The 25,857-nt window shown below is 34.2% G+C and overlaps 1 protein-coding gene across 2 annotated transcripts in view; it reads left to right on the top strand.

Moving 5' to 3' along the window:
* The window catches only part of CWC27 (CWC27 spliceosome-associated protein homolog (S. cerevisiae)), a 280,660-nt gene that overhangs the window by 103,530 nt on the left and 151,273 nt on the right, over positions 1-25,857 (top strand). For both annotated transcript variants that reach the window (XM_011966763.1, XM_011966762.1), the window contains exon 11: positions 22,561-22,664. In XM_011966763.1, the coding sequence (XP_011822153.1) occupies positions 22,561-22,664 (104 nt within the window). The remainder of the gene's footprint in view (positions 1-22,560; positions 22,665-25,857) is intronic.

The raw sequence follows: 25,857 nt of genomic DNA, 5'->3' as shown, positions 1-25,857 counted from the left end.
TACTCACCTTCCAAAGTCCCTACCTCCAAATACCATCACATTGGGAATTAAGTTTCAACACATGAATATGGGAAGGACAAAAACATCAGTATCTCCTACCCTTTTAATTTTTCTTATACCTTTGACTTGATGAAGTTGGGCTAGTTGTCCTGTATAGAATAACTCACATTCTAGACTTGTTAGTTTTTTTTCTATGTAGCATCATGTAACTTATTCCTGTATCATCTATATTTTCGCTACCTGTAAGTTAGATTTAAAAGCTTGGTTCAGATTAAACATTCTTGGGTGGGTGATACTGTGATGGGTGACACTGCTTACAGTGTCAAATTAAGGGGTTGTATGATGTCTAGTTACTTCTCTGTTACTCAAGACTAATAAAATACATTCAGGTATTTTGTTTCTTTTCTCTCCCCCTCTCTTCTGCCCTCCCCTGCCCTCGCCACCTTTCCTCTCCCCTACACCCTCCCTTTCCCTGTGCTCCTCCCATCCCCTCCCTCCTCTGCCCTCCTCTTGCTCTTCTTTACAACAGGATATCACTCTGTTGCCCAAGCCAGAATGCAGTGGTGTGATCATAGCTCACTGGATTCTTGAACTCCTGGGCTCAAGTGATCCTCCCAAGTCAGCCTCCTGAGTAGTTATGACTACAGGAATGCACCATCATACCTTGCTACTTTTTAAATTTTTTTGCCACTCTCACTATGTTGCCCAGGCTAGTCTCAAACTCCTGGCTTCAAGTGATCCTCCCACCTTGGCCTCCAAGAGTGCTGGGATTACAGGTGTGAGATACTGCATTCAGCCCTTCCTTAATTTAGAGTTATGCTTTTCTTAGCAGTTATTCTATGAAGTGATACTTTGATATCACAGGAATATATGGTTTCCCATCAATGCTTTATGTAAAAATTTTGCCATCCATTGGTAATTCTTGTCCTGAATCAGTTACTTCAGTAGGAGTTGCAAACTAATTATTTTCTGTCGTTCCATTTATATTTATTATCTTGCATTAATCCATAAAGAAAAACTCTCACTCATCAACTGAGGCTTTGATTATTTTGAGATACACTTCCTGTAGAAAAGGTTGGATAATTCTTAATTTTTTTATTACCAATTTGTTATAGTGACAAGTGCGATAGTCACCTCTAAGGGTGGCAAATGAGGTTTTCTTATTTGTATATCTGGCTTTATCTTTTATGAGTATTATTTATGGCTCGTGAGTTTTTATATTTTCAATATGATTACATAAATGACAGCCGTTATTCTTTTTGAAACTCAAATCATCTCAAATTTGGCCTCTTGTACTTTTCCAGTATTTCAAGATTTGGAGTCCTGGGCAAGAGCACCTCCTTGGCTCTGCTAAGGTCATATATGCATGCCCTGGCTGACAGGTGAATAAGATAAGATCTTTCTAGGTCATGGGTTTCTGAAGTGGGAGGCAGTTCTGCCTTCAAACTACCTTGGGATTCTTTTAAAATACAAAGGCTGTTTGGGTGCTGCTTGGCCCAAACAACAAATGCTCCCATTACAGTATTAGAGCCCTTGAATTTATATTTTCTAATATCTTCCTTTAGAACCCAAAAAGTTAATTTCCCAGATGTCACCTACCTGTATGTTAATATGTTTTATGGAATAATTAGTATTATTTGTTACAAATTTCTTAATTAGGATAAGTAGTATTTTTACTTATGTTATTTTTAATAGGTCTCAGGTATTGTGGACTAATCCTAATCCTTGGTTCACAACACATTTTGTCATTAAGAAATACATTTTTAGAAAAATTTTAAATGACAAATAATAATTATGTATATTTATGGGGTACAATGTGAGGTTTTAATATATGTATATATTGTGGTATGATTAAATCAAGCTAATAAACATACCCATCACCTCATATCCTTATGTTTTATGGTGAGAACATTTGAAATTTACTCTCTTAGCAATTTTTACATATACAGTACATTATGATTAACCATGGTCATCGTGTTGTGCAGTAGATCTCAAAAATGTATGCCTCCTATATAATTGAAATGTTGATCAAAGAGAAATATGTTTAAAATTATTTTTGAAATAGTTATTCCACAAACATTTATTATGCATCAACTGTGTATCTGGTACAAAATACAGTGCAACATACTAAGTGCATTAAAAAAAAAAAATCTTGGCCAGGCACGGTGGCTTACGTGAGCTTGTGATCCCAGCACTTTGGGAGGCTGAGGCAGGCGGATCACGAGGTTAGGAGATTGAGACCATTCTGGCTAGCACGGTGAAACCCCTCTTTACTAAAAATACAAAAAAAAAAAAAATTAGCCAGGCATGGTGGTGGGTGCCTGTGGTCCCAGCTACTCGGGAGGCTGAGAGGAGAATGGTGTGAACCCAGGAGGCGGAGCTTGCAGTGAGCCGAGATCATGCCACTGCACTCCCAGCCTGGGCGAAAAAAAAAAAAAAAAAAAAAAAAAACTTGGGGTAACACCAAGCATAGAAGAGTATTACTTTGTTTGGCTGAATAGACTACATTAACATTTACAGTGAGACAGGATGTGGCTCTGGTTGTTAAATATTCAGGGAATAAATAACCTCAGAAAGACTGTGATTTCATCAAACTCACACAAGCAACTAGTGGAATGAGCCCAAATGGCCCACTTCTTAGTCTTTTTCTAAGAATTGTGTGTTTAGTTTTGGAAGAATTATTTCAAAGTTCCATAGTAGAAGTTAGTACTCACTTGTAAGTGTTCTGTGGTATAAATATATAAAGGGAAAGAAAGGATATTCATGATATAGCATAGGATTTGATATAATTTTGCCTAATTTATATAGATTGGTATGACATAAACAAGGACTTTGGGAATGGATGTGATTGGAAATGATGATATCAAATAGGGGAATTTAAATGATTGGATCATTGGTTAATTGTGTTATTGGGATAAACTTGAGAGTAAATTTGCCTGCCCTATTTTTAGAGGGAAGGTGGTTTAATTTTTGGTTTAAGGGCTAAATCTCTCAATATTTTTACTTTATAATGTTAAAGTTTTTGTTCATAAAGCTACACATTACTGGTAATTATTCTGGGCTCTAACAGCCAACAAATGAGTAAAGAAGAAGAGTCACATTGGGCATATTTTTCAGGATGTGATGAATCTGTCTAGTCATATATATAAACATTATCTTCTTGAAATATTAATGTTAAAATAACAGTACATCTTGAATCATCTTTTAATGGCTCTGCTTATTTTGAAGTCTTCCAGCCACATCTGTCATATGTTGTGCCTAACAAGAAAATGAATCTGGTTTTAAAATGTTTGGAACTCAGAATCAGTCATTATAACCAAAGCACATTAGAAAGCCTTCATTAAAATAGTTACAAATGTATATAACAGAGATTTTACATGTCACTGGAACTTGAGACCCCGTCTTTCAAGGAGATTTTTTAATTAGAGCCTTGGTTTTCATGTCTGTAAAGCAGTTGATAAGCCCATGACCTGCTCACTCTCTGAGACTCCAGTTAGATTATATGTGTACACATACTTTGCTGATACAATTTGAATGTATGATTCAGAAACTAAAGCTGGCGATTTTCTCTCCAAATCATCACATTAACTTGTAGGACTCCCAGAAGTACAATTCCCAATTGGTAATTGACCAGAGAGATCACTGGTTGATTCTTTTCTAAGTATGGTATATAGTGCCTAGCAGGAAAAAAATACCAGAAATGTACTAGGCTATAAGAATAACTATATTGATGACTTATGTTTTACCTCAGGCTTAAGATGTGACAAAGCAGTACACTGTACTTCTCTAGTTTCTTAGGGTAGAAGGTTATGTTATTGATTTAAAATCCTTCGTTTTTAACGTAGGCATTTACTTGCAGGTATAAATTTCCCTCTAAGTATAGCTGCATCCTGTAAGTTTTGGTATGTTGGGCTGTCATTTCATTCAACTCAGAGTACCTTTATTTCCCTGTGAATTCTTCTTTGATCCATTGGTTGTTCAGGAATATGTTGTTAATTTCCACATATTTATGAATTTCCCAAATTTATCTGTTATTGACTTCTAATTTCATTCATATGGTTGGAGAACATACTTTGTATGATTTCAATCCTTTAAATATATTGAGGCTCATTTTATGTGTTAGAATATGGTCAATCTTGAGACCGTTTCATATGTATTTGAGAAGAATGTATATTCTGTTCTCATTGGCTAAAGTATTCTATATATTAGAGCCCACACCTTTGATCACTCACTACAAGGTATGGGGAGGAATGCAGGAAAAATGTATGATACTTTTGCTTTGACATTTTCTGCATAAATATGTGTAAACATTTCACAGACCTGAGGATTATGGATAAATATAATTTAGCAGCTCCTAGCAAAAAGGGAAGCAGTTTGGGTTAGTTTTAAGAACGTTCAAAAGAAAAGAGAATCAAGATTTGTTCAAACTCCCAACACCATTGTGGATATTCCTCTTTTTCACATATAAGGAAGCAACCTCAGGAAGTTTTGTATAAATTTTTCCAATGTCACACAGCTAGTGTGGTGTTGAGCCAGGACGTGAACCCATATTCTGGTTGCAAAGCTTATGATCTTTCCATGCAAGACTTAGAAATAGGAGGATATAACTGATGCTTGCCTTTGGTATTATTATATTATTGTTGGTTTTACTGTATATTGATATATTATGAAGTTTTATGATAGATATTACAGTGTGAATTTTTACTTTAACAAGAATAAGTTTCTATTTTATTGACACACTTTTCAAGTAGATGTTGAGATCTCCTAATAAAGCAGTCAGTGCTTCGTTGTTAACTTATTCCTAACAACTAGCATAACGGAGTCAATCAGAATCTGAACCATGTGGTAAGACTGCAGTGAGTCTAAGTTTGTAGAGTGAGTCAGAGGTCCTGGCAAAGAAAGCCTTGTTAGGCATTAGGACAAGCCTCCTGTGAATTATAAGGAATTGCCTTGCAAATTCACGGAACATGAGAAAGTAATATCAGCCATAATATTCCAGCACTTTTTAAGAAGACCTGACCTCATGTGTGAAGTCTGAGCCATAGTCCACTGAAAGACATAGCAGACCCCACTTAGGGTACCTAAGCATAGTGAGAGTTGGAGATTACTTTTAATTCACAACATTAGGACTTATCTCTAACACTAACATCTTCTTTCCCAGAGCTAGGAAGGCTCCTTAAAGGAAGAAGGGGAATATAACTTCAAGAGATACATCCAGAACCCATTTGTTGTTCATCTTTGTTGTGTTTAGGGGGGGGAGGCTGGTGGTGGTGGTTGTTTATATTAGCTTTAGATACTGACATATCACATACCAGATTTATTTCCTTTTGAACTACAATAGTATTGTGCTACAGATTCTGAATAAATGTAAAAGCAGAGTGGAGTACCAGCCGCAAAGCTAATAGCAATAATATTGAAAATTCATCAAGAAATTGCCAAGATTCTAGAAGACTACATTCCTCACCCAAAACATACTATCCCCATCTAACTCACATATAAGAAAAGTCGTTCTGAAAACTCTGTGCTAACTACAACAATGAAAGAACATTTAGCTTGTAAAGGGGCTCCTGTGTTCCTCTGGCCCCTGGAAAATACCTGAATTTGTTTATTATTGAATTTACCTGAGAGCAAAACTTTCTTTACTTAACTATTTCCCAGTTGCCTCTTAAGTTTTTAGTGTTTCTAATGATAAATATTGAAGTTTGATCAAATGTAAAGTAAGTAATTCAGTTCATCTCCTAAGTTTGTTTTCAAAGCTAAGAAAATATTAATAAAGTCTCAGACTTACATACATAACATTGTTCTTGACTATTGGTTCTCAAAGTGTTGTCCCCAAAGCAGCTTCTCTTTCTCAAGGTGTAGGCCCCGCCCCAAACCTACAGAATCAGAAACTCTGGGAGTAAAGACCAGCAATCTGTGTTTTAACAAGCCTTCAGGTAATTCTGATATCAGCTAAAGTTTTGGAATTACTGTTTATACTATATTCCACTGAAACTACTTTCAACCTGACCCTATTTTCTTAAGTGGTCTTCAAGTTCATATAGCCAATAAACCTTTTTTTTTTTTTTGTATTTAGGGTGAAATATATCAAGTTTTGTTTCCTCAGGTTTATTTTTTGTAGTTCTAGTTGTTGTATAGCATCTTTCAGGTAAGCTGAAGTGTTGCCTCATTGCCTTGCTCTTTCTTACCTTATTATCTTTGCATATCCCCTATCCTCTGTCAAATTTCCACACCATTGCCTCTCTTCAATTCCCCACCTGTAAAAATAACATCCCTTTAGAATTTGATGTGAGGATTCAATGAGAAAGTATATGTGGATATATACATACTTGGAACATTTTTGGAATAGAGAAAAAGAAAGCCATGTGAAAGTCTAATTAATTACTTTATCAATTATAATTTTTAATAAATTTACTTCATAAAAGAAAATTTTGGTTTATTCATAAAATTAAGGGCAAATACTGAAACTTGCCACATATCTCAGTTTGGTTTAATGAAGAGCAGTAGAGGTGTATGTAGGCCAACTGTTCACCTTATTCTATAAAATGGTAGTTTTCATGCATGAAGCATGAATCAAACCTAAATTAAGAACCCACATAAATGTAAATACAGCATCTTTTCCATTTGGGCTGAACTACTTTGGATTTCATATTAGCTAAATTAAAAATATGTTTTTATTAGGTGCAAGTAGTTTCCAAAGTGCTTTTCCTGGCTCACATGTTGTCGTTATTTTCTTGAAGGGTTGGTCTAGCACAGTTCAAGCAAGTTTTCTGGTCCTGTTTGTCTGCCAGGTGGTAACGGAGTAGGAAACCCACAGAGAGGTTAAGTCTATGAAGCCTTATGGAAAAGAAAAACTGACCTTTTCTACAGCAGTGGCCTAGGAATGAGTCAGCTCTTGCATCCAGTCACTAGTGACTCTGAGAATGAAGCTTGTTTTCAACTAAATGCCAATTAGGGTTTCAGAGGCAGAGTTTGTGCAGATTCAGGTAGAGCAAATCTTTAAGTCACTATAATATAGGTGAGAGTTTTTGCAAAAGTCAAGCAACACAGATGATGACCCCTGTTGTAGCTTGGTGTCTATTGTATTCAAAAAACTTTTATACCATATTATGTGTTTTATGTGTCTAGATGGCTAGAGAGAAAAGAAAACTTGGTTTGGGATGTTTTTTTCCCCTTAAAGTAGGAGCTTTATTGTTACAGTTGGAAAAATTACAAAAACTTCCCTTTTCTCTCCTTACTGATTCCTTGCTTCCTTCTGCCTATCCCCTGCCCCCATGGCTCTTAGGATGGGGAAAAAAACTAAAAATTGAGAGTGAAAAAGTATTGTATTAATTCTCTAAAAACACCCTTTTAGTGGCATAGTGGCCATATGCAAGAGCTGAATCATTCCCAGAATAGAAGCATGTATCAGTGTAGTTCCCAAAATGTTTAATTTTGAGAGGTGAGATCAAATTTGAGCTAAATGTTTTTGTGTGATTTGGACTTGCAGTTTTATTAAATTCATACAGCCAGTTTATTCCTCATCATGGTTAATAAAATTGCAATGCAAATATTAAGAAACCTTTTTAAAAGTCTCAATGCTGTCTTTGTAGTTCTAGATGTATTACTTAGTACAAATTGAAATACACCCTATGATAAAATTTATTCTGCAAAAATAAAAAATCTATGTTGCATAAGCATTCAAATATGTCACACTTTTTATTCTTGACTTAATATAGTCACTCCAAAATATTTGAGATTTTGCATGAGATCATGGTAGAAATCAAAATGTTTTAACAAGTGGATTCTTAAATTGGTAAAAAAAAAAAAAAAATACATGGTGCATTAAGTGTCTTGAACACTGGAGTATTTTTATTTGATTAAATTTAACTTTATAATGATGATTTCTTTTAGTTTTAGAAATGAGCAGAGAAAGAATGGTGAATCATAATGTCTACCAAATTTGTTCAAGGAAAATTATTTGAAATATTCCCCTCAAAAAAGAAACTTATTTTTTTCTAAATAAAAATAAATTTTTCTTTATAACCAGAATAGTTTATAAAATCATTAAGTCATGTGATATTGCATTCTACAGAGCTAGCCATTGTTTTCATTTTGGTAAACTACCTTTCAAATCTTTGGTTTTGTTTGGTGGCATGTATACATATATTCATAAACATACAATTTTATATAAACTGAATAATTATTTGTTTTTACTATATTTATAAATAGTGTTGTCATGAACACCCATTACATTCTTGTTTTGTGCTTAACAAGGAGCTTGAGCACTTTGGGATTCTTATGATAAATGTATAGAATTGCTGAGTGGAAGGGTACACACATGTAGCATGATACATTTTGCCAGTGCTTGAGAGAACTGAATTATTTTTTCATACCCTTAAAAAAAATCCCATGATATTATAATAACAAAAAATTGCAGCTTTAGGCAATCTCAAAGAATGATTAGCACTACCAACAATTTAGTTTGGTTTAATGTATTTATTGAGTATTGAATGCTGATTTTATGTTAGATTTGGTGCTATTTATTGGAGTTGCAAAAGTGAAATGATACAGTTTTATTGGACTACTGGAGATTACAAAGAAAATAAACAGGCTGCTAAAATACAATATGATAAGCTTGATGGTAAGGATAATATAGGGAGCTTGTGCATCAGTATTGAGAGTTCAGAAAAGTCTTTATGGAGAACATGGCATGGAAGCTGAGATCTGAAGGATGATTATGAGTTATGAGCAGAAGGGAAGTGGAAGAGAGAGGAGTGTTTTAGGTCACGAGGAATAGGTGTCAAAGATTATATTATACATTCTGAGAACTGACAGGATTTTAGGATGTGGGAATGCATGCAAAAAGTGAGGCAAGAGATAAAGATGGAGAATAAAGCAGAGCTGAGAGCATGAAGAACCTTGCAGTCTTAAGGAGTTTGAACTTTGAGAATTAAGGGTCACTGTAGCATTGAAATGATGAGATCAAATTTCAGCTTTAAAATATTATTCTTGCTCTAGTTTGGGCAGGGACTTGCAGGCAAGCAAATCACAGAGCCCCAAGGTCAAAAAGATGTGATACACTTGATTTGGGCAGGCATCTGTACCAAAAGAGTCCAAGCTTGTCAATTAGACAAGGCAGTAAGAAAAGGCAAATTTTAAGGTCAGGTGAGCAAAAGCACAATTTGTCTGATGGCTCTTCTGTCTTGAAAAAGCAAGCAAAGTACTTTCTGGGAGACTTGGAAACTTAACCTATGCAGTGAGGAAAGAGTCTGGATTTAGAATTTGATAAATGCATCGTAACAATAATATCATCATCAACATCATACTGTGTTGTTATTATCAGGAAGGCCACATTTAGGTATACTTGATTATAGACCTAAGGTAAGGATAAATATAGGGAGTTTGTGCATCAGTATTGAGAGTTCAGAAAAGTCTTTGCAGAGAACATGGCATGGAAGCTGAGATCTGAAGGATGATTTTGAGTTGTGAGGAGAAGAGAAGTGGAAGAGAGAGAAGTGTTTTAGGAGGAATAGGTGTGAGTCAAACAGAATGACTCATTTTAGGCCTTATTCTTGAATAGATGCTCATGATATATCTCTTGTCCATAACTGGTTCAGGACCCAGGTGGAATGGGCTTGCACGTAAAGGAGGCACTTCAATGTCTGTACCTGCACTGGATGAGAGAGGCAGGGCCAAAAGTTCCTAAACGTTAAATGTGAAAAGCTTCAGTAATTCAAGAGGATCACTTATATATAGCTTCATTTGTGAAACACTTTGTACAGCTTTATGATGTCCTGGAAGCTATTTTATATAATTTTGATCCATGCTGATGAAAGTCTAGATGAATGCCAGAAAAACCTCTACCTCATTTTTTTCTTATTTAATCTAAACCATGTACTATATTTAAAATCATTTGTCCATATATTCTTTTTTACATAACATTGAAAGTGTTTTGATGTCGGTAAAGCAAATTTAACAAGGTGAGAACACTGTGGGAAATGGGAAATCTTAAAGAATTTACATACTTGTCTGTTACCAAGTATGGCCTTCACAAAAATGACCTCATCCTCTTTATATCCTGATCGACATCATTCTATCTGATGCTCTTATCTCAGTGATTTTTATTCTGTGTGCTATATTTTAGATGTCTATCTTCACAACAAAACTTCTCCTCTTCCCAAACCCCCACATTTCCCTCTGATGGGTCCCAGGATTAGTATTCTATACTCTTTCTCCCTCAGTGTATGCCTATATTTATTTAGCACCAACAACATACTGAGTCACAGTGTTGAATACTGTGACAAATGTGGTTCATTAATTTTTTTCCTAATGACTTCAGTTTTTTTATGAAAATGATGCCTACTCAGTATAAAAAATTAAGGCAATAGAGCAGAAAGAAAAGAAAATGGAAACCCAAAACAGCAACACACCTAAAAATATTCTGTGAACGCTGTTGCAAAAGGAATGCATAAGCTTTTTGTTTTGTTTTGTATTGTTCAGTTAGAAGCATTATTTTAAAAATAGTCAAAGAAAGCAAGCTTTTTTCCAAGGACAGTAAAGGTCAATCAATTAAAGGAAGTCTATTAATGTAATGTAGTATATTAACAGATTGAACAATAGTATTTCAATTTTTTAAATACATAAATTAAGTAACAAAACAACATTCCTTCTAATACAAATATTAAATATAATATAGGATTTCTCTGTGATAAATAGTAGTTCCTCTTCTAAACCAAAATTAAAAGTATTATAGCAATAGACCCTTCTCTCTTAAATTAAGATAGTATGTATCTTCTTTTAAGAAATGTCTATTCCTATCCTTTGCCCATTTTTAAATAGGATTATTGGTTTTTTTATTGTTGTTTGAATTGTTTGTATTTTCTGGATATTAGCTCCTTGTCAGATGAGTAGTATGCAAATATTTTTTCCCATTCAACAGGTTGTCTGTTCACCTTGTTGATTATTTCCTTTACTTTGCAGAAGCTTTTTAGTTTAATGTAGTCCCATTTGTCTATTTTTATTTTAGTTGTTCTGTGATTTTGAGGTCTTAGATGTAAAAATCTTTGCCTAAACCAATGTCCTGAAGTGTTTTCCCTATGTTTTCTTTGAGTAGTTTTATAGTTTTAGGTCTTATGTTTAAGTCTTTAATCCATCTTGAGTTGATCTTTGTATATGGTTAGAGATAGGAGTCTAGTTTTATTCTTCTGCATGTTTTCCCAGCACTATTTCTGGAAGAGGGTATTCTTGTCCCAGTATATGTTCTTGGTGTCTTTGTTGAAAATCAGTTGACTCTAAATATGTGTGATGATTCACATATTTTGTCAATTTATGGTGTCTCATGTGTCATGAAGCTTTGCTCATTTAAAAATTCTTTTTTCTTGATATTTGACTGGGTTATTTCAAAAGATCTGTATTCAAGTTCTGAGGTTCTTTCTTCTGCTTGATCTAGTCTATTGTTGATGTTTTTTGTTTTTTTTTTTTCTTTTTTTGAGACAGAGTCTCGCCCAGGCTGGAATGCAGTGGCACAATCTCGGCTCACCGCAACCTCCGCCTCCTGGGTTCAAGTGATTCTTCTGCCTCAGCCTCCTGAGTAGCTGGGATTACAGGCTCATGCCACCTTGCCTGGCTAATTTTTGTATTTTTGGTAGAGAGAGGGCTTCACCATGTTGGACAGGCTGGTGTCGAACTCCTGACCTCATGATTTGCCTGCCTCAGCATCCCAAAATGCTGAGATTACAGGCATGAGCCACCACACTCAGCCGATTCTTTTTTTTGTTTGTTTTTTAGACAGTCTTGCCCTGTCACCCAGGATGGAGTGCAGTGGCACAATCTTGGCTCATTGCAACCTTCGCCTCCCATGTTGAAGCGATTCTCCTGCCTCAGCCTCCTGAGTAGCTGGAGTTACAGAAACGCATCACCACACCTGTGATTGTTAAAATCTGCATTTATAGGTTACAGAGACCAGTAACTCAGAGTATACAAGTATCAGTTCCAATGCTTATTCCTTTGGTTTTCAGTCCCCCTCCTCATTTTCCAAACCCTGGGTATTGCCCTTGATTTCTAGTGAGCTAAACATATGTATTTAAAGGTATTTTTTAGGCTGGGTTCGGTGACTCACACCTGTAATCCTAGCATTTTGGGAGGCCGAGGCGGGTGGATCACGAGGCCAGGAGATTGAAACCATCCTGACTAACACGGTGAAACCCAGTCTGTACTAAAAATACAAAAAATTAGTCGGGCGTGGTGGCGGGCACCTGTAGTCCCAGCTACTCTGGAGATGGAGGCAGGAGAATGGCGTGAACCCGGGAGGCGGAGGCTGCAGTGAGCCGAGATCATGCCACTGCACTCCAGCCTGGGCAACAGAGAGAGACTCCATCTCAAAAAATAAATAAATAAATAAAAGTAAAGTTATTTTTAAAAAATGTACTCTATTCAGCACTTCTATGTGTTGGGTCGCAAGAGAGTTTTCAGGTTATCTAGTATACTGCCTTACTAGAAATGGAAATCTAATTTGTTTTTCATGTTGAATTAATATCATTTGTAAAGTTGGATTGTGAAATAGACATTTGGCTAAAGACCAGGTTTCTGCCACAGCAAATGTACTCCAATTCTGTGAAATCTTGGCTAAGCCAAGTTTTTATTATGAAATAACATATTTGATTCTGAGATTTTTACTTGGTGCTTAGACAGAATAGCAATATCACCTACTAATATTATTGGCACTTTACGATTTTGTTTAAGATACACTGTTGTTTAGTGTGTTTTGAAAAAAAGGAATAAAATTTTCTAAGATTTGAAAGAGATCTTACAAAGATTAGGGGTAGTCTGCATTAAACTTCTAATCTTTTCATTAAAAATACATGTGATCTTTCATATGAAAGGAGTAAGATTGTAAGTTTAAAGGCTATATACAAATGCATTTATATTTCTCCTTTTCTTTCTAAATTACAATATATTTAAAGATACAGATACAGTCTTTCTATTCATAAGTAGTGGTGTAGCAGATTATAAAGGGCATGTAGAACATTAGCTCTCAGATTAAATGTTATCTTTTGATAGATACCTTTCAGGATCACTTAGACTAAAATAAGGTAGGTTCTCTGTTACCTTCCTCATACTTCCTCTAAGTATGTATGCAATTCTTTGTTGACTCGCTTATTCCTTACCTTTTCAACTAGGTTATAATGAAAGAAAATAAGCAATTCACTTTCAAGCATTTAGTGACCAGAATTAGGATATGGGAATTTTGTGATTTTTAGTTTTTTTTGAAGTGTTACATTTCTCACTTTCATAGTATATATTTAATCTAAGCAGTGCCCTAAACACAAAAACTAATCAGTGTGCTTTTGAAATCTGTATCTCTATGGAAACAATGGAAAAACTTGCCTTTTTAATCTCTTGTTAAACTGAGATCTCATTTTGTCAATAATAGATTATGTAAATAGCAAGAATAGTAATAGTGGTAGTGGTGGAGGTGAGAGCGATAATAATAAGAGAAGCAAATTTCTGTTTAGTATTATCTTGGGACAACTACTATGCTAAGTATGCTAAGTAATTTCCATAGAATCTTAGTTCTTTCTTACAACAACCTTACTGTTCTTTTCATTTCTAGGTCAGTGAACTGAGGCTTAGATTGGTTGTCCAATGCCATACTGCTAGTAATAGGTAGAACAGAGCTTCAAACACACGGTGGAGTTTTATTAACTTTTGTTAGATATTTGCATGATATAAGTATATATTTTCAATATGTGTATATGAACTACAGTATATTTTGGCACTTTTTGAAATATGGTAAACCTACATCTCTGCTACAGCTGATGATACTGTAAGTCTAAAAATTGTATGAAACATCTACAATTTTAATACATATGATGGGCTTTTATTACAGCTATTTTATGATTTCATCAACAGCCAAGCTGTTGTTTCACTACAAACAGATTGGATATCTTTGTGATTAAAGCAGCAGGCTAAAGACCATGAAGGGTTTACTGTTTGGTTTTCAATCATTTCCATGTGTTATGAATTCTTATCAGATATTGGGAAATAGCAGGCTTAAACTAACTGCAAGTGCTACATCTGTAGTCCAAGAGACAATAGTCTGTAATGGGCATGTGTTTAGCCATCAGCTTGTTTAACAAGGCCTCTAAGCAAGTTCCTTTACCGTCATATGTAAGAAACTAACACATATTCCATTTATATAGATTTAAGATCTCTTCAACAGCATGTCACTCAGGTCTTGATAATCTGTGTCAATTTTTAAAATGTGAATATTAGAGAAGATCAGTGCTTGACTTCATTACCCTTATATTAAAATAATATTTCTCATGACATAAGAAAAAATAATAGATATAACTAAAAGTTTTCCTAAGGCACATTCCTAGAAACTGGAGAAAATGAGAAAAGCATCTGGGAAAAAGTAAGAACTAGACTGATAGTTATGCAAGATACTTGACATTGGCATTTTAAATCCTCAATCTCATGTTCAAAAGCTGCACAGTTAAAAAATAATTGCAGGATTTTTAAAAACTACTTCAATCAAGTAATATGAACAAACTTATAAAAATTGTAAATATACTGATATTGTAGTAATAAAAAGTTTCTTATGTAGCTATTTATTGATAATATCTCCTGTTATATAGAAAATATTCAGCTTAAATCCCTCTACTGGATATTTATTTAAAGAAAAGGAAATTGTTATATCAGAGGGATACCTATAACCCCATGTTTATTGCAGCACTATTCACAATAGCCAAGATGTGGAATCGACCTTAGAGTCCATCAGTGGACGAATGGAAAAAGAAGCTGTGGTGTACATACACAATGGAATATTACTTGGCCATAAAAGGATGAAATCCTATCATTTCCAGCAACATGGATGGAACAAGAGGTCATTGTGTTAAGTGAAATAAGCCAAACACAGAAAGACAATTATCGTATATTCTCAATCATATGTAGGAGCTGAAAACCTTGATCTCATAGAGGTAGAATGTAGGATGATAGATACCAGAGGCATATGGGTTTGTGTGCTGGTCGGGGGGGCAGATGAAGAGAGATTGGGTAATGAGTATAAACAAACAGTTGAATAGAAAGAACAAGCTCCATGCTCAATAGCAGAGTAGGGTGACTATAGTTAACAATAATGGATTGTATATTTCAAAACAGCTAGAAGGGAGGACTTGAAATTTATACAACATTTAGAAATGTTAAGTACTTGAGGTGATAGATACCCTTAATAACCTGACTTTACCATTACATATGCTACAGCTGTAACAAAATATGACATGTAGCCCATAAAAATGTACAAATATTAGAAATCAATAAAAATTGTACATAAATAAAATATGCAGCTTAAAGGTAAGGTATGAGTCTAAAAGTACTTTTCACTTAGTAGGTGGTTAGCAGGTTAAGTGAAAACTGCATAAAGAATTAAGATGTCAGTGTCACATTGATAATTCTCTTATTGACTTGGATAATTCTGAAAAATCTCTTGCCATCTCTATACTTCAGCTTTTTTGTGTCTAGGATAAAGATGTCAACATTCAGCATCTCACTACTTCCTTAAATGTGAATGAAAACTAAGGGAATAATTTTAATTCAAAATGGGCTTTAAAATGCCAAATCGAAAGGAATTAAAATGATCTGCGAGGTATAACTTTTAACACTTATAATTTTGATTATGCATTTCAGAAACATTATATTTTGCCTTACTTAAACTATTTTTCTGTAATGATGAAACTGAGGCAAAGAAGGAGAATTAATTGCCTTTTCATGGCCAAATAATGATGTTTAGTCTAGGTCTTTTGGTAAACACATTTCTTCCCACGACCCCCACCCAAATACTTTGTCCAATCATTTGGAATGCTGTAAGTTGACATTAGTTTTAGATGAAGAAAACAACTCATCACTGGCATTAGAGTAGATATCTTTAACATAATAATTAGTATCATTTTATCATTAGTTTTCACAGTTTTAATTCTAAATCTTGGAATATTACATGTCTTGAATATAGACACAATTTATAGATGTTTTGCATATTACGTATATTGAATATAGACACAATTTATAGATGAGAAAACTGAGGATCAATGAGGTTAACAACTTTCCCCAAAGCTATACTCAAGTGCCACTTTTTCCATGAAGACTTAAAAGATGAGGAAGATTTTAGTAGACAGAAATAGGGTGAAAACACCATTTTAAGTAGTGGAAATGGCATGAACAAAGGAGTATGTGTACTGAATCTCAAAGTTTGCCAAGGTAATTATGACTAGTATGTTTTGACTGAAATTTAGAGTAACTGTAGAGGATATGTGGGGGATAAAGTTGAAAAAAAGTAGTTTGAAGTTAGGTCATGAGAGAGATTTAATTACTTAAGAAATTAGTGCATAATTCACTAGGATTTAGGGAGCTATGAAGATCATGGGAGTAGAAGTTAAGATCTGGGATGTGTGTTATAAAATAAATGGAAGAAAAGTCAGACCAGAGGCAGATAGATGAAGTAGGAGACTGTTGACCAAGTGAAGTCCTGATGGCCTAAACTAGATTGCTGTCACTAACCATAGAAAGGAAGAGACTTTTTAAAGGAAAAGGAAAAATGTAGTAAGTAAGGGGGTGATACTAGAAGGTGGGCTTCACAACCAGCATTGTGGTAGCTTTATCAGAAATAGAAAAAAGAGGAATTAGTTGGTATTCATTGAGGAGCCGACATTACCAATCTTTTTAAATGGTAAATTTGATGCATTTGTGGTGTGGCTAGTGGAATTTTTCATCTGGCAGTTAGAAATGCCAATTTAATCTTGAAAGTGGAAATATGTAAAGAGCATAGGCTAATAATCTTGATTTTGTATGTTGGGTGCATTAAGGCAGAGAGAATTGAAGTCCTGAGTGCAGGTGAAATTTACAAAGAGGAAAAGAAGGTTGAGAAGCATCTAATTTTGAGGAGCAGAAGGTAGAAAAGTAGAACCAGTGGAAGCAGAGAAAGAATATCAAAGAGGTAGGATAAAATCCTAAGTGTCCTAAGATCTCATGATGCTATGTCTGAGATAGCAGAGGGGCAAAAAGGGGTAAGGTGTTCAACAAAGTTGGATTCTTTTCAAGGTCTAAGTTACAATCCAGCAGGAAGTCATTGAAATTTGTGATTAGGAGGTCATAAGTTACTTTTGAGAGAACCATTTAAGGAGTGTGTGGATTACTAGTAAGATGTTAAAATGGGTGGATAGTGGGTTAAATGAAGACACTAAGAGCAGTTGAGAAATTGGTTGCAAAAAAAAAATTGGAAAAGCCAAAGGTGTGGAAAAATTGAAGGAAAATATTGTCACTGTACTCACAAATGCTTGGCATTTATACTTTACCCCATATCCTTTTCCCAGCTCTATCTTTCATTACTAGTTACCTTGCCCCACTTTAAATTATTTTATGTAATAGCCAAATATCTTCATGTTTTAGCATGTACCCTGTTTTTCCATCTCTCTGTCTTGGTTTAGACACACTGCTTGGGTACATCTTCATTCTGTCTGTAAACAGCTAATTCCTACTTACCTTTCACGTCCCAGTTCACATGCTTCCTCTGTGAGGCCATCTCTTATTTGTCCTGCAGTACTCTTTCCTTCACTGAATTTCAAAATGCTTCAGTTGTTTATTTGTCATGGAAGTTGCTGCTTTTTATTATGTACTGTTTTTATTATTGATGTACATGGCTTATATCCCTCTTTGGAATTGAGGCTCCTTGAAGGTTTTCTCAAGGTATCCATGAAACAACATGGAAAGAGCATAGACCTGGAGTTCAGATAGTCCCATTTTTTAATTTCTAGCTCTGTCACTTACTCACTATGTGACTTCTAAAAAGGTATTTATTTGATCTTCATAAACGTCAGCCTTTTTACCTATAAAATACCTATATCACAGCTCATTGAAAAGATTATTAAGTGATATAGGAGGTAACTGATTTAAAGAACCTAGCAAAGTGAGGTTCCCTTCGTTAATCATCTTGATTTCCATGCCAGTACCCAGAATGTTACCATATAAATATTAAGTGCTCCAAAAATTGCTAAATGAATTAGTAATTTCTTTGCTATTACTAAATATATAAAGCTACTGTAATTTCTAGGCTGCTGATATTTTATTGGGTTTTTTTTTTAAGAAATTCTTTTTTCCATTAAGGAGTAACTTATTGCAGATTTACTTGATAAAAAATATAGAAATATCTGGTGGATAAATGCTGATATCATACAAACCATATTAAAATTCAAATGAAATATAATTGTGAGGAAAACAATTAATGGCTTAGAGTTAGTAACAGTTTATACAAGCCATTTCTTTTACCATTTAAGCACAGACTAGGCTTTGAGGAGGCCAAGACAATGCTTTCTGGACTCTAAAGTAAGCCCATAATTTGGCAGTATATGGTGACATATACTCCAAGCTTACAATTTTAATTCTCATTTTAATATATTTAAATATATTATGATGCCAGTGGATAGGATGATATTCCAGAGAATGTAAGATTGGGAATCCTAAAATTAGACTGTGATCTAAAAATTGGTTTAAAAACTTGTACTTCGTTTCAATAGTTATAGATTCCACAGTACTAACAAATGGTGTTGCTTGAATAGTCTCAAAGATTTTTGGCAACATTGTAAATCTTCAATCACTTGAAATGTTTAGCATAGTAAAGCAATTTTTAATAATCTGTATAGACCTACCCTTCTCTGTCTCACCTTGTCATTTTTGAGTTTTTATTCAACATTGCTCAGCTTGTATATTATATGGCTACATCAATAGTGTGTCTAAATCTTTGACTATTTAAGGATGGATTTTTAGAAGGAAGCATTATGCATTCATTGTCCTTTTAAGACAATGAATAAAGTTGTTTGCTGTATATAGTAGAGATAACATTCATTTATAATAAATAATGTAATAAAGAACTATGCCCATATGACAGACAGCTCTTAACAGTGGTGCTATTTTAAATAGATGACCTAAATCATAATAGCTACCATTTGTTGAACATGTCTTGTGTGCTTAATATTTTACATACCTTACCCCTAATTTATAGTTGAATAAACTGAGTCTCAGAGAAGTTAAGTAACTATTCTCAGGTCGCCTGGCTAATAAGTGATAGAGTTGGCTTTTAAATCAGTACTTTCTGCATCCAAAGTTAAGTCTTATAAGAGCTATGTTGTTCTCCCTCTACAAATAGTATCATAAACAGTATATACTTTCTTTGCCTCATTCCTTATGTACTTCAAATTATTCTCGTAACTAGTTTGTCTACCCTAGTAATGCACCATTTCCTCTTCAACTCTCAAAATAATCTCTACCTCAAAGACCTTAGTCTTCGGAAAACATCATCTAAATGACTGAATTACTTACCAAATTGAAAACTATACAAAGTAGCATAATAAAAAGATAGTAATGTTTGGTGGAGTAAATGGAAGATGTGCTTGCTGTTCCCTGTGCAGCGGCTACCCAGTTCCATTTTTATGTCATGCCGAGTAAATATGGGATTTCTACAGTTGTGTTCATATAGCTTTAAGAAGTAGGAAGTAATTGTACTTACCTGAGAACACGTAATGAGAGCCTAAACTGGGTATTGATGGTTAGAGTCAAGAGGAGCTGTTATATGTGAGAGAGATTAGAAAATGGTGTACTTCAACACTGATTCAATGAAAGGAAAGGGAGAAGAGTCCAAGGGAAATTTAAAGTCTGGTCATTAGAAAGATTATTGTTCCATGATCAAATAGAGACTTCAGGAGAAGGAGCAAATTTGGGCAAGAAGGAGAGGATTTCAGGTTTGGACACAAAGAATTTGTAATTATGTTGAGATGTCCAGCCTGCTGTTTCTGTAGAGTTGATTCCTTGAGAGTCTGGTCTCAATTGAGATTTGCTGTAAGTGTAAGATGCACACTGGATTTTGAAGACTTAGTACAAAAGAGGGTGTAGAATATCACATTAATATTCTTTATATTGGTTTCATGTTAATTGGTAATATTTTAGATATATTAAGTATGTAAAAATTAATGTTTCCTTTTAGTTTTTAAATCTGGCTACCAGGAAACTTAAAATTGTATGTGTATTAGTCTGTTCTTATGCTGCTAATAAAGACATACCCAAGACTGGGTAATTTATAAAGAAAAGAGGTTTAACTGACTCACAGTTCTGCATGGCTGGGGAGGCCTCAGGAAACTTACAATCATGGTGGAAGGCACCTCTTCACAGGCTGGCAGGAGAGAGAATGAGTGCCAGCAGGGGAAATACCAAATGCTTATAAAACCATCAGAACTCATGAGAACTCACTATCATGAGAACAGCATGGGAGAAACTGCCACCGTGATCCAATCACTTTCCACCGGGTCCCTCCCACAACACGTGGGAATTACGGGAACTGCAATTCAAGATGAGATTTGGGTGGGGACACAGCCATACTATATCAGTATGTGTCTTACCTTAAATTTCTGAGTTAATATACACAGAAATTTGTAGAAGATAGCTAGAAATGCAGGACCATAATCAAGGCAAAACATCTACGTTTGGAAATAACCTATATAAGAGTGATAGTTGATGTTATGAGATTAGATTAAAATGCCAGTGTACAAAGTATAGAGATGAGAAAAATGTCAACAATTATAATATGGGAAGAAAAAGAGTAACCAGGAGAAGAATTGGAGATTCAAAATGCTAAAATGGTATATAAGCCTGACTGGGATAGAATTCCAAGAAGAAAGGAGAAGGAAGGAATAATTAACATCATTGAATGATAGAGGCCAAAAAGGATGCAGAGGAATGAGAAAAGGCCATTGAATTTGGTTGATATAGAAACAGTTTCAGTAGACTATAAGAGGGATAGATTGCAAGAGATTAAGAAGTTAGAGTTTAATAAAGCACACTGTATATGTAAACTATTCTTTCAAGAATGAAGTCCATTTGTGAAGATAATAATCACTTGGTTTGAGCTGAGTCCAGAGAAATTTGAGCATGTTTGTTTGCTGAATAAAAGGATCAGTGAAGTGAGAGTGCTTGAAATTGTAAAAGAGACAAGATAATTTCTGTAATAAGATCCTAGAGCATTGGATCCCAAACCTGAGTACATACTGGAATCACCTGGGGATCTTGTTACAAGGGCAAATTTCCAGGCAACATTCCACATCTAAGGTTATTACATTCCCTGGAGATTTGTCTCCCCCAACATGTTGCTAGCAAGTTCTTCCAGGTGATTATGATTTATCTACAGGACAAACAAGTCAAGGAAATTATGGGTGCTGATGAGATCATCAGTGAAATGACTGGTCATAGCATCCAGTATAGACAGACAGCCAATTAGGGCTAGAATGGGGCTGATGGACCATGAACTACAGTTAAGGAATTGGCTTTCATTGTTATGGGAATACATGCAAGTTTAGTAGGAATGAAAGGCTGAAAAAGTTAAAACATAATGGATTTTGATCACTGAGGGGACTTTCAGAATTCAGGATCTTGGAGGCCAAGCAGATGCAAAATGTGGCTGTGTGTGTCTGATGTGGAAAAAAGATGTAAAGAACTGAGTTACGCACATCATAAGGCCCAGCAGTTTGGTAACTAATACATGGCAGTGGTAAAAAGGTATAGGATTTGGGATTAGTAAAAAGCACTAAAGGTTCAATTAGATATGTAATTATCTAGACTTCAGGTTCCACTAAACCTTAGCTTGAATATCTTTGATAAACATTTTCAGAGTGGAGTGCCTGCTTGGGTTCATAGCCTTTGAGTTTCCATGATTCACTCTAGATTTTGTTGAAAATACAGTGGGTACTTGACATTCATAGAGAATATATGCACAGTCTTAACTAGTCACAAGTAACCCTAAGGGTTTATGATAATGCGCAGTTAATAATTCTTTGCAAGGCATGAATTTGAATGTCCTGCCCTAAAACTGGCACGGAGAAGCAAGTCACTTAGCTAGTGCCTTGTAGTGAAGGTAACATTTACTTCTAAGTTTGTCTTTAACACATGATTATATTAATCATCAGACCTCACCCTGGTAGATTTAACTACCAGGAAATTAAAAGGAAATTATATGCCAAACTGTAGTATTAAATGAGTTAAAAACTTGGGTTTAAAAATCAAATGAGTTTTAAAAGTTTTTAGCGTGAAACCTAGCATGTAATAATTAATAAATGATAGTTACTGGTACCAGTTCAGGAATTCAGCCATTTTTGAAGCCAAATTTTTTGCATATGTCCATGCTTAATGAGTAATATTTATATTAAAAATTTTGTTTTGATCCAGTATCTCCATAAGTTACTACACTAAAACTAGAATGTTAAATTTGTTAATGAACTAGGAAGATAATGGGTCATTTATCACTTATGTTTGATAGGGGATATATTTTATAGTAATTCATACTGCTATTATGAAAAAATTAGAACTTTTAAAATCCTTTAAGTGTATTTCTATACCACAAGTATACATACACAGAAACAAAATAAATGAATTACATTATTCACTTTATTTTTCTTAGATGTGGTATACCAACGATTCTGTTTTTGCAAAACAACTTTTACTCTCAATATATTATATACTTACATAACTCTTTTTGCTTTATAGCGAAGAGCTCAGAAAAGAAGCAAGACAATTAAAACGGGAACTCTTAGCAGCAAAACAAAAAAAAGTAGAAAATGAAGCAAAACAAGCAGAAAAAAGAAGTGAAGGTAAGGGCATTCATCAGGCTTATTTTTTCACTTGATACTCCTCCTTCTCTGAATTTTCATAGCTCCTCCCTGCTCTCTCCCATTTTCATCCCTTCCTTTCTCCTTTCCTTCTCATTTTCTCTTCCCTGTTTCTTTCCCTCCTTCTTGAGTTAGGGTGTGTGTATGTGTGTGTGTGTATGTATGTGTGTGTGTGTGTGTGTGTAAAATACTTTCTTTGAACTGTTAGCCAGTAAAATAAATTTCCACCCAGGAAATTTGTCTGAGAAGTAAATTCAGTGCAAATGGGATTGTAACTATTGTTTTTAAGTAAGATTCATGAAAACAGAATACTTGAAATCTAGCAAAACTTAAAGGTTGCCATAGCATCGAACTGGATTAAAAGTACACAAGGGTGGAATGTTTATTTATTTATATATATATATATCTCATATTCTTTAAAACATTTTTAAAAAGTGTTTGAGCCCTATGTTTGGGACTTAGGTAAACATTTGTGTGTTGGTTTGAATAGTATTAAATGCCTAATATTATTTTTTGTTTGTTTTTGTTTTTACTCTTATGTTAAGACATAGAAAATCTAAAGTATTGATAAAGCTGATGAAAATAACATCTTGCTGTTTATACAGGTTAATTAGGTTCTTTGTTTCACTATGATTTTTATTAAGCTTTAAAGAAAAGCATTTTCATTGATGATCTGTAATTTAGTTTAAAATTGTTTCAGCTATAAAGCATGTAATATTCAGTTTCCAAAATAACAGCTTGGAACCCTCATCTGTTTTCTTTTTACAGTGGTAAATTGTATTGTACATTCTGTGAATATGATCAGAAATTTTATTCAATTGCCTCTTATAATGTATACTAAATTTGGTATAACAAATTTGCTTGTGCATATATATTCTATATTTTTATGCTTTTGAAAGTTTGGAGTGTTTTATCTAATGGATTCTATTGACAGTCACTGGAGGTGTATTAAAGAATAAGATGTAGCATCTAGGCTTAAAGACTACACATTCTAATACAGAACAGTGGCACAATGTTTGGCCATAGGTATTATTATTGTTTATTTTAAGTAGCATGAGTAATACCACATAACTATTTAAAGAGCATAGTTCTCAATTCTCAGATTATTTGTACAAAATCCCCAATGACTATTTTCATAAAGGCAGATATTATACATACTTCATGAAGATTTGAAAGTCACTGAAGTATATATTTGAATGAAACTAATTATTTAAAAATTAACTGAGGTATAATGATGCAAATAATAAACTGAATTTAGAAGAAGGGATAAACTTATTTGTGGCTAGATCATGAAGGCAAAATATAACCCAGAATATAAACAATATATTAGCAATAATGAGATTTGAAACAAGTACAGTCAGGATTATTTTATTTTTAGATTTATAAGTAATTATCTTAGAAGACTGTTTCTTATAATTAAAAGTATTTTAAATATATGAAAATAATTTCAACTAGAAAGAATAAAATATAAAACTTAAATATTTTATTTGCTTTTGAGCTAATAATTATTAGTACCCTCATGTCTTAAACACTATGCTAGATTAGGAGTGTAACATTGTGACTTACAGTTATGATCTACTAGGAGTGAAAGAAATGCAGTAGGTATACTATAATAGCGCCATACAGGTGAGGCCTACATTAGACGTAAACAGTGCTACGTTTATTTATTTGTCTCCCTTTGAAATAATAGTTAGGTAAAGAAAGACATTAGTCTTAAAGACTGATTTCTTAATACAAAAGAGAAGATTCTTAACAGAGCTCATTTCAATCTGCTTTTATTTATTTATTTATTGAGAGAGAGTCTCACTCTGTCACCATGCAGTGGCGTGATCTTGGCTCACTGCCACCGCCGCCTCCCGGGTTCAAGTGATTCTAGTCTGTCAGCCTCCCGAGTAACTGAAACTACAGGCACGTGCCACCATGCCTGTCTAATTTTTTGTATTTTTAATAGAGACAGGGTTTCACCATGTTGACCAGCTGGTCTCGAACTCCTGACCTCAGGTGATCTGCCTGCCTCAGCCTCCCAGAATGCTGGGATTACGGGCGTGAGCCACGGTGCCTGGCCTCAATCTGCTTTTATGATTGTTAACCATGTGAAAATATTTTTATGCCATAATTAGAAAAAGAATGATATTACTAATTATTTTTCTGTTAACTTTCCTTATATCATATAGAAGTACCTGGATTTTCTCTAAATCCAAATGATTGTTAAAATTAGCTTCCCCAAAAACTGGGTCATTTGATTGGTTTTGTTTTTTCTCATCTCAAAAAATGCCATTTTATTTATTTATTTTTATTGTTTTATTTTGAAATTATTTTAGACTCACACGGAAGTTGCAAAAGTAATAGTTACCATATACCTTTAATGTTAAGGCCTTCCGTGACCATAGATTAGTGATCAAAACCATGCCATTAATGTTGGAACAATACTATTAACTAACTTCAGACCTTATCAGAATTTCACCATTTTCCACACTAATATCCTTTTTTTGTTCTATGATTTTATCTAGGATCGAATTGCATTTATTTGTCATGTCTTCTTGGTCTCTTCTGATCTGTGACAATTCCTCAATCATCCCTTGTCTTTCATGACCTTGACACTTTGAAAAGTCTTGGTTAGATATTTTGTAGAATGTCTCTCAATTTGAGTCTGATGTTTTCTAATTGAATTATGATTATTTCTTTTTTGGGAAGATTACCACAGAAGTAGTATTCCTTCTCAGTGCGTTATATCAGGAGTAACACAATGTCTCCTGTCTTATTCCTGATGATATTACCTTGATCCCTTGGTTAAAATGGTGTCTGCTGAGTTGCTGTACTCTTTACAGTTTACAGTATAGTTGCTGTACTGCTGTACAGTTGCTGTAAAAAGACTCTTTTTACCTTTGAGTTTTATGAATATTTAGGGGAAGATACTTTGACACTATACAAATATTCTATTTCTCTTCAAGTTTCTCTCTACTAACTTTAGCATCTGTTGGTAGATGGTAGATCTTACCTATTGAAAACAATTATTTACTGTGGTGTTCTGATGGTGCCTTTCTAGTTCTCTGATTTCTACTTTAATTACTTGGAATTCTGTAAGAAAGAACTTTCTCTTTTGTTATTTACATCTTAATTTCAGTATGAGCCGTGAATATTTATATTATTTATAAGTATGCTAATATATTTATAA

The sequence above is a fragment of the Mandrillus leucophaeus genome, unplaced genomic scaffold (assembly GCF_000951045.1).
Source record: "Mandrillus leucophaeus isolate KB7577 unplaced genomic scaffold, Mleu.le_1.0 Scaffold771, whole genome shotgun sequence".
In the NCBI taxonomy this organism is placed as follows: domain Eukaryota; kingdom Metazoa; phylum Chordata; class Mammalia; order Primates; family Cercopithecidae; genus Mandrillus; species Mandrillus leucophaeus.
Note: the sequence above shows the minus strand (reverse complement) of the source record. Positions and strands in the feature narration are given on the sequence as shown.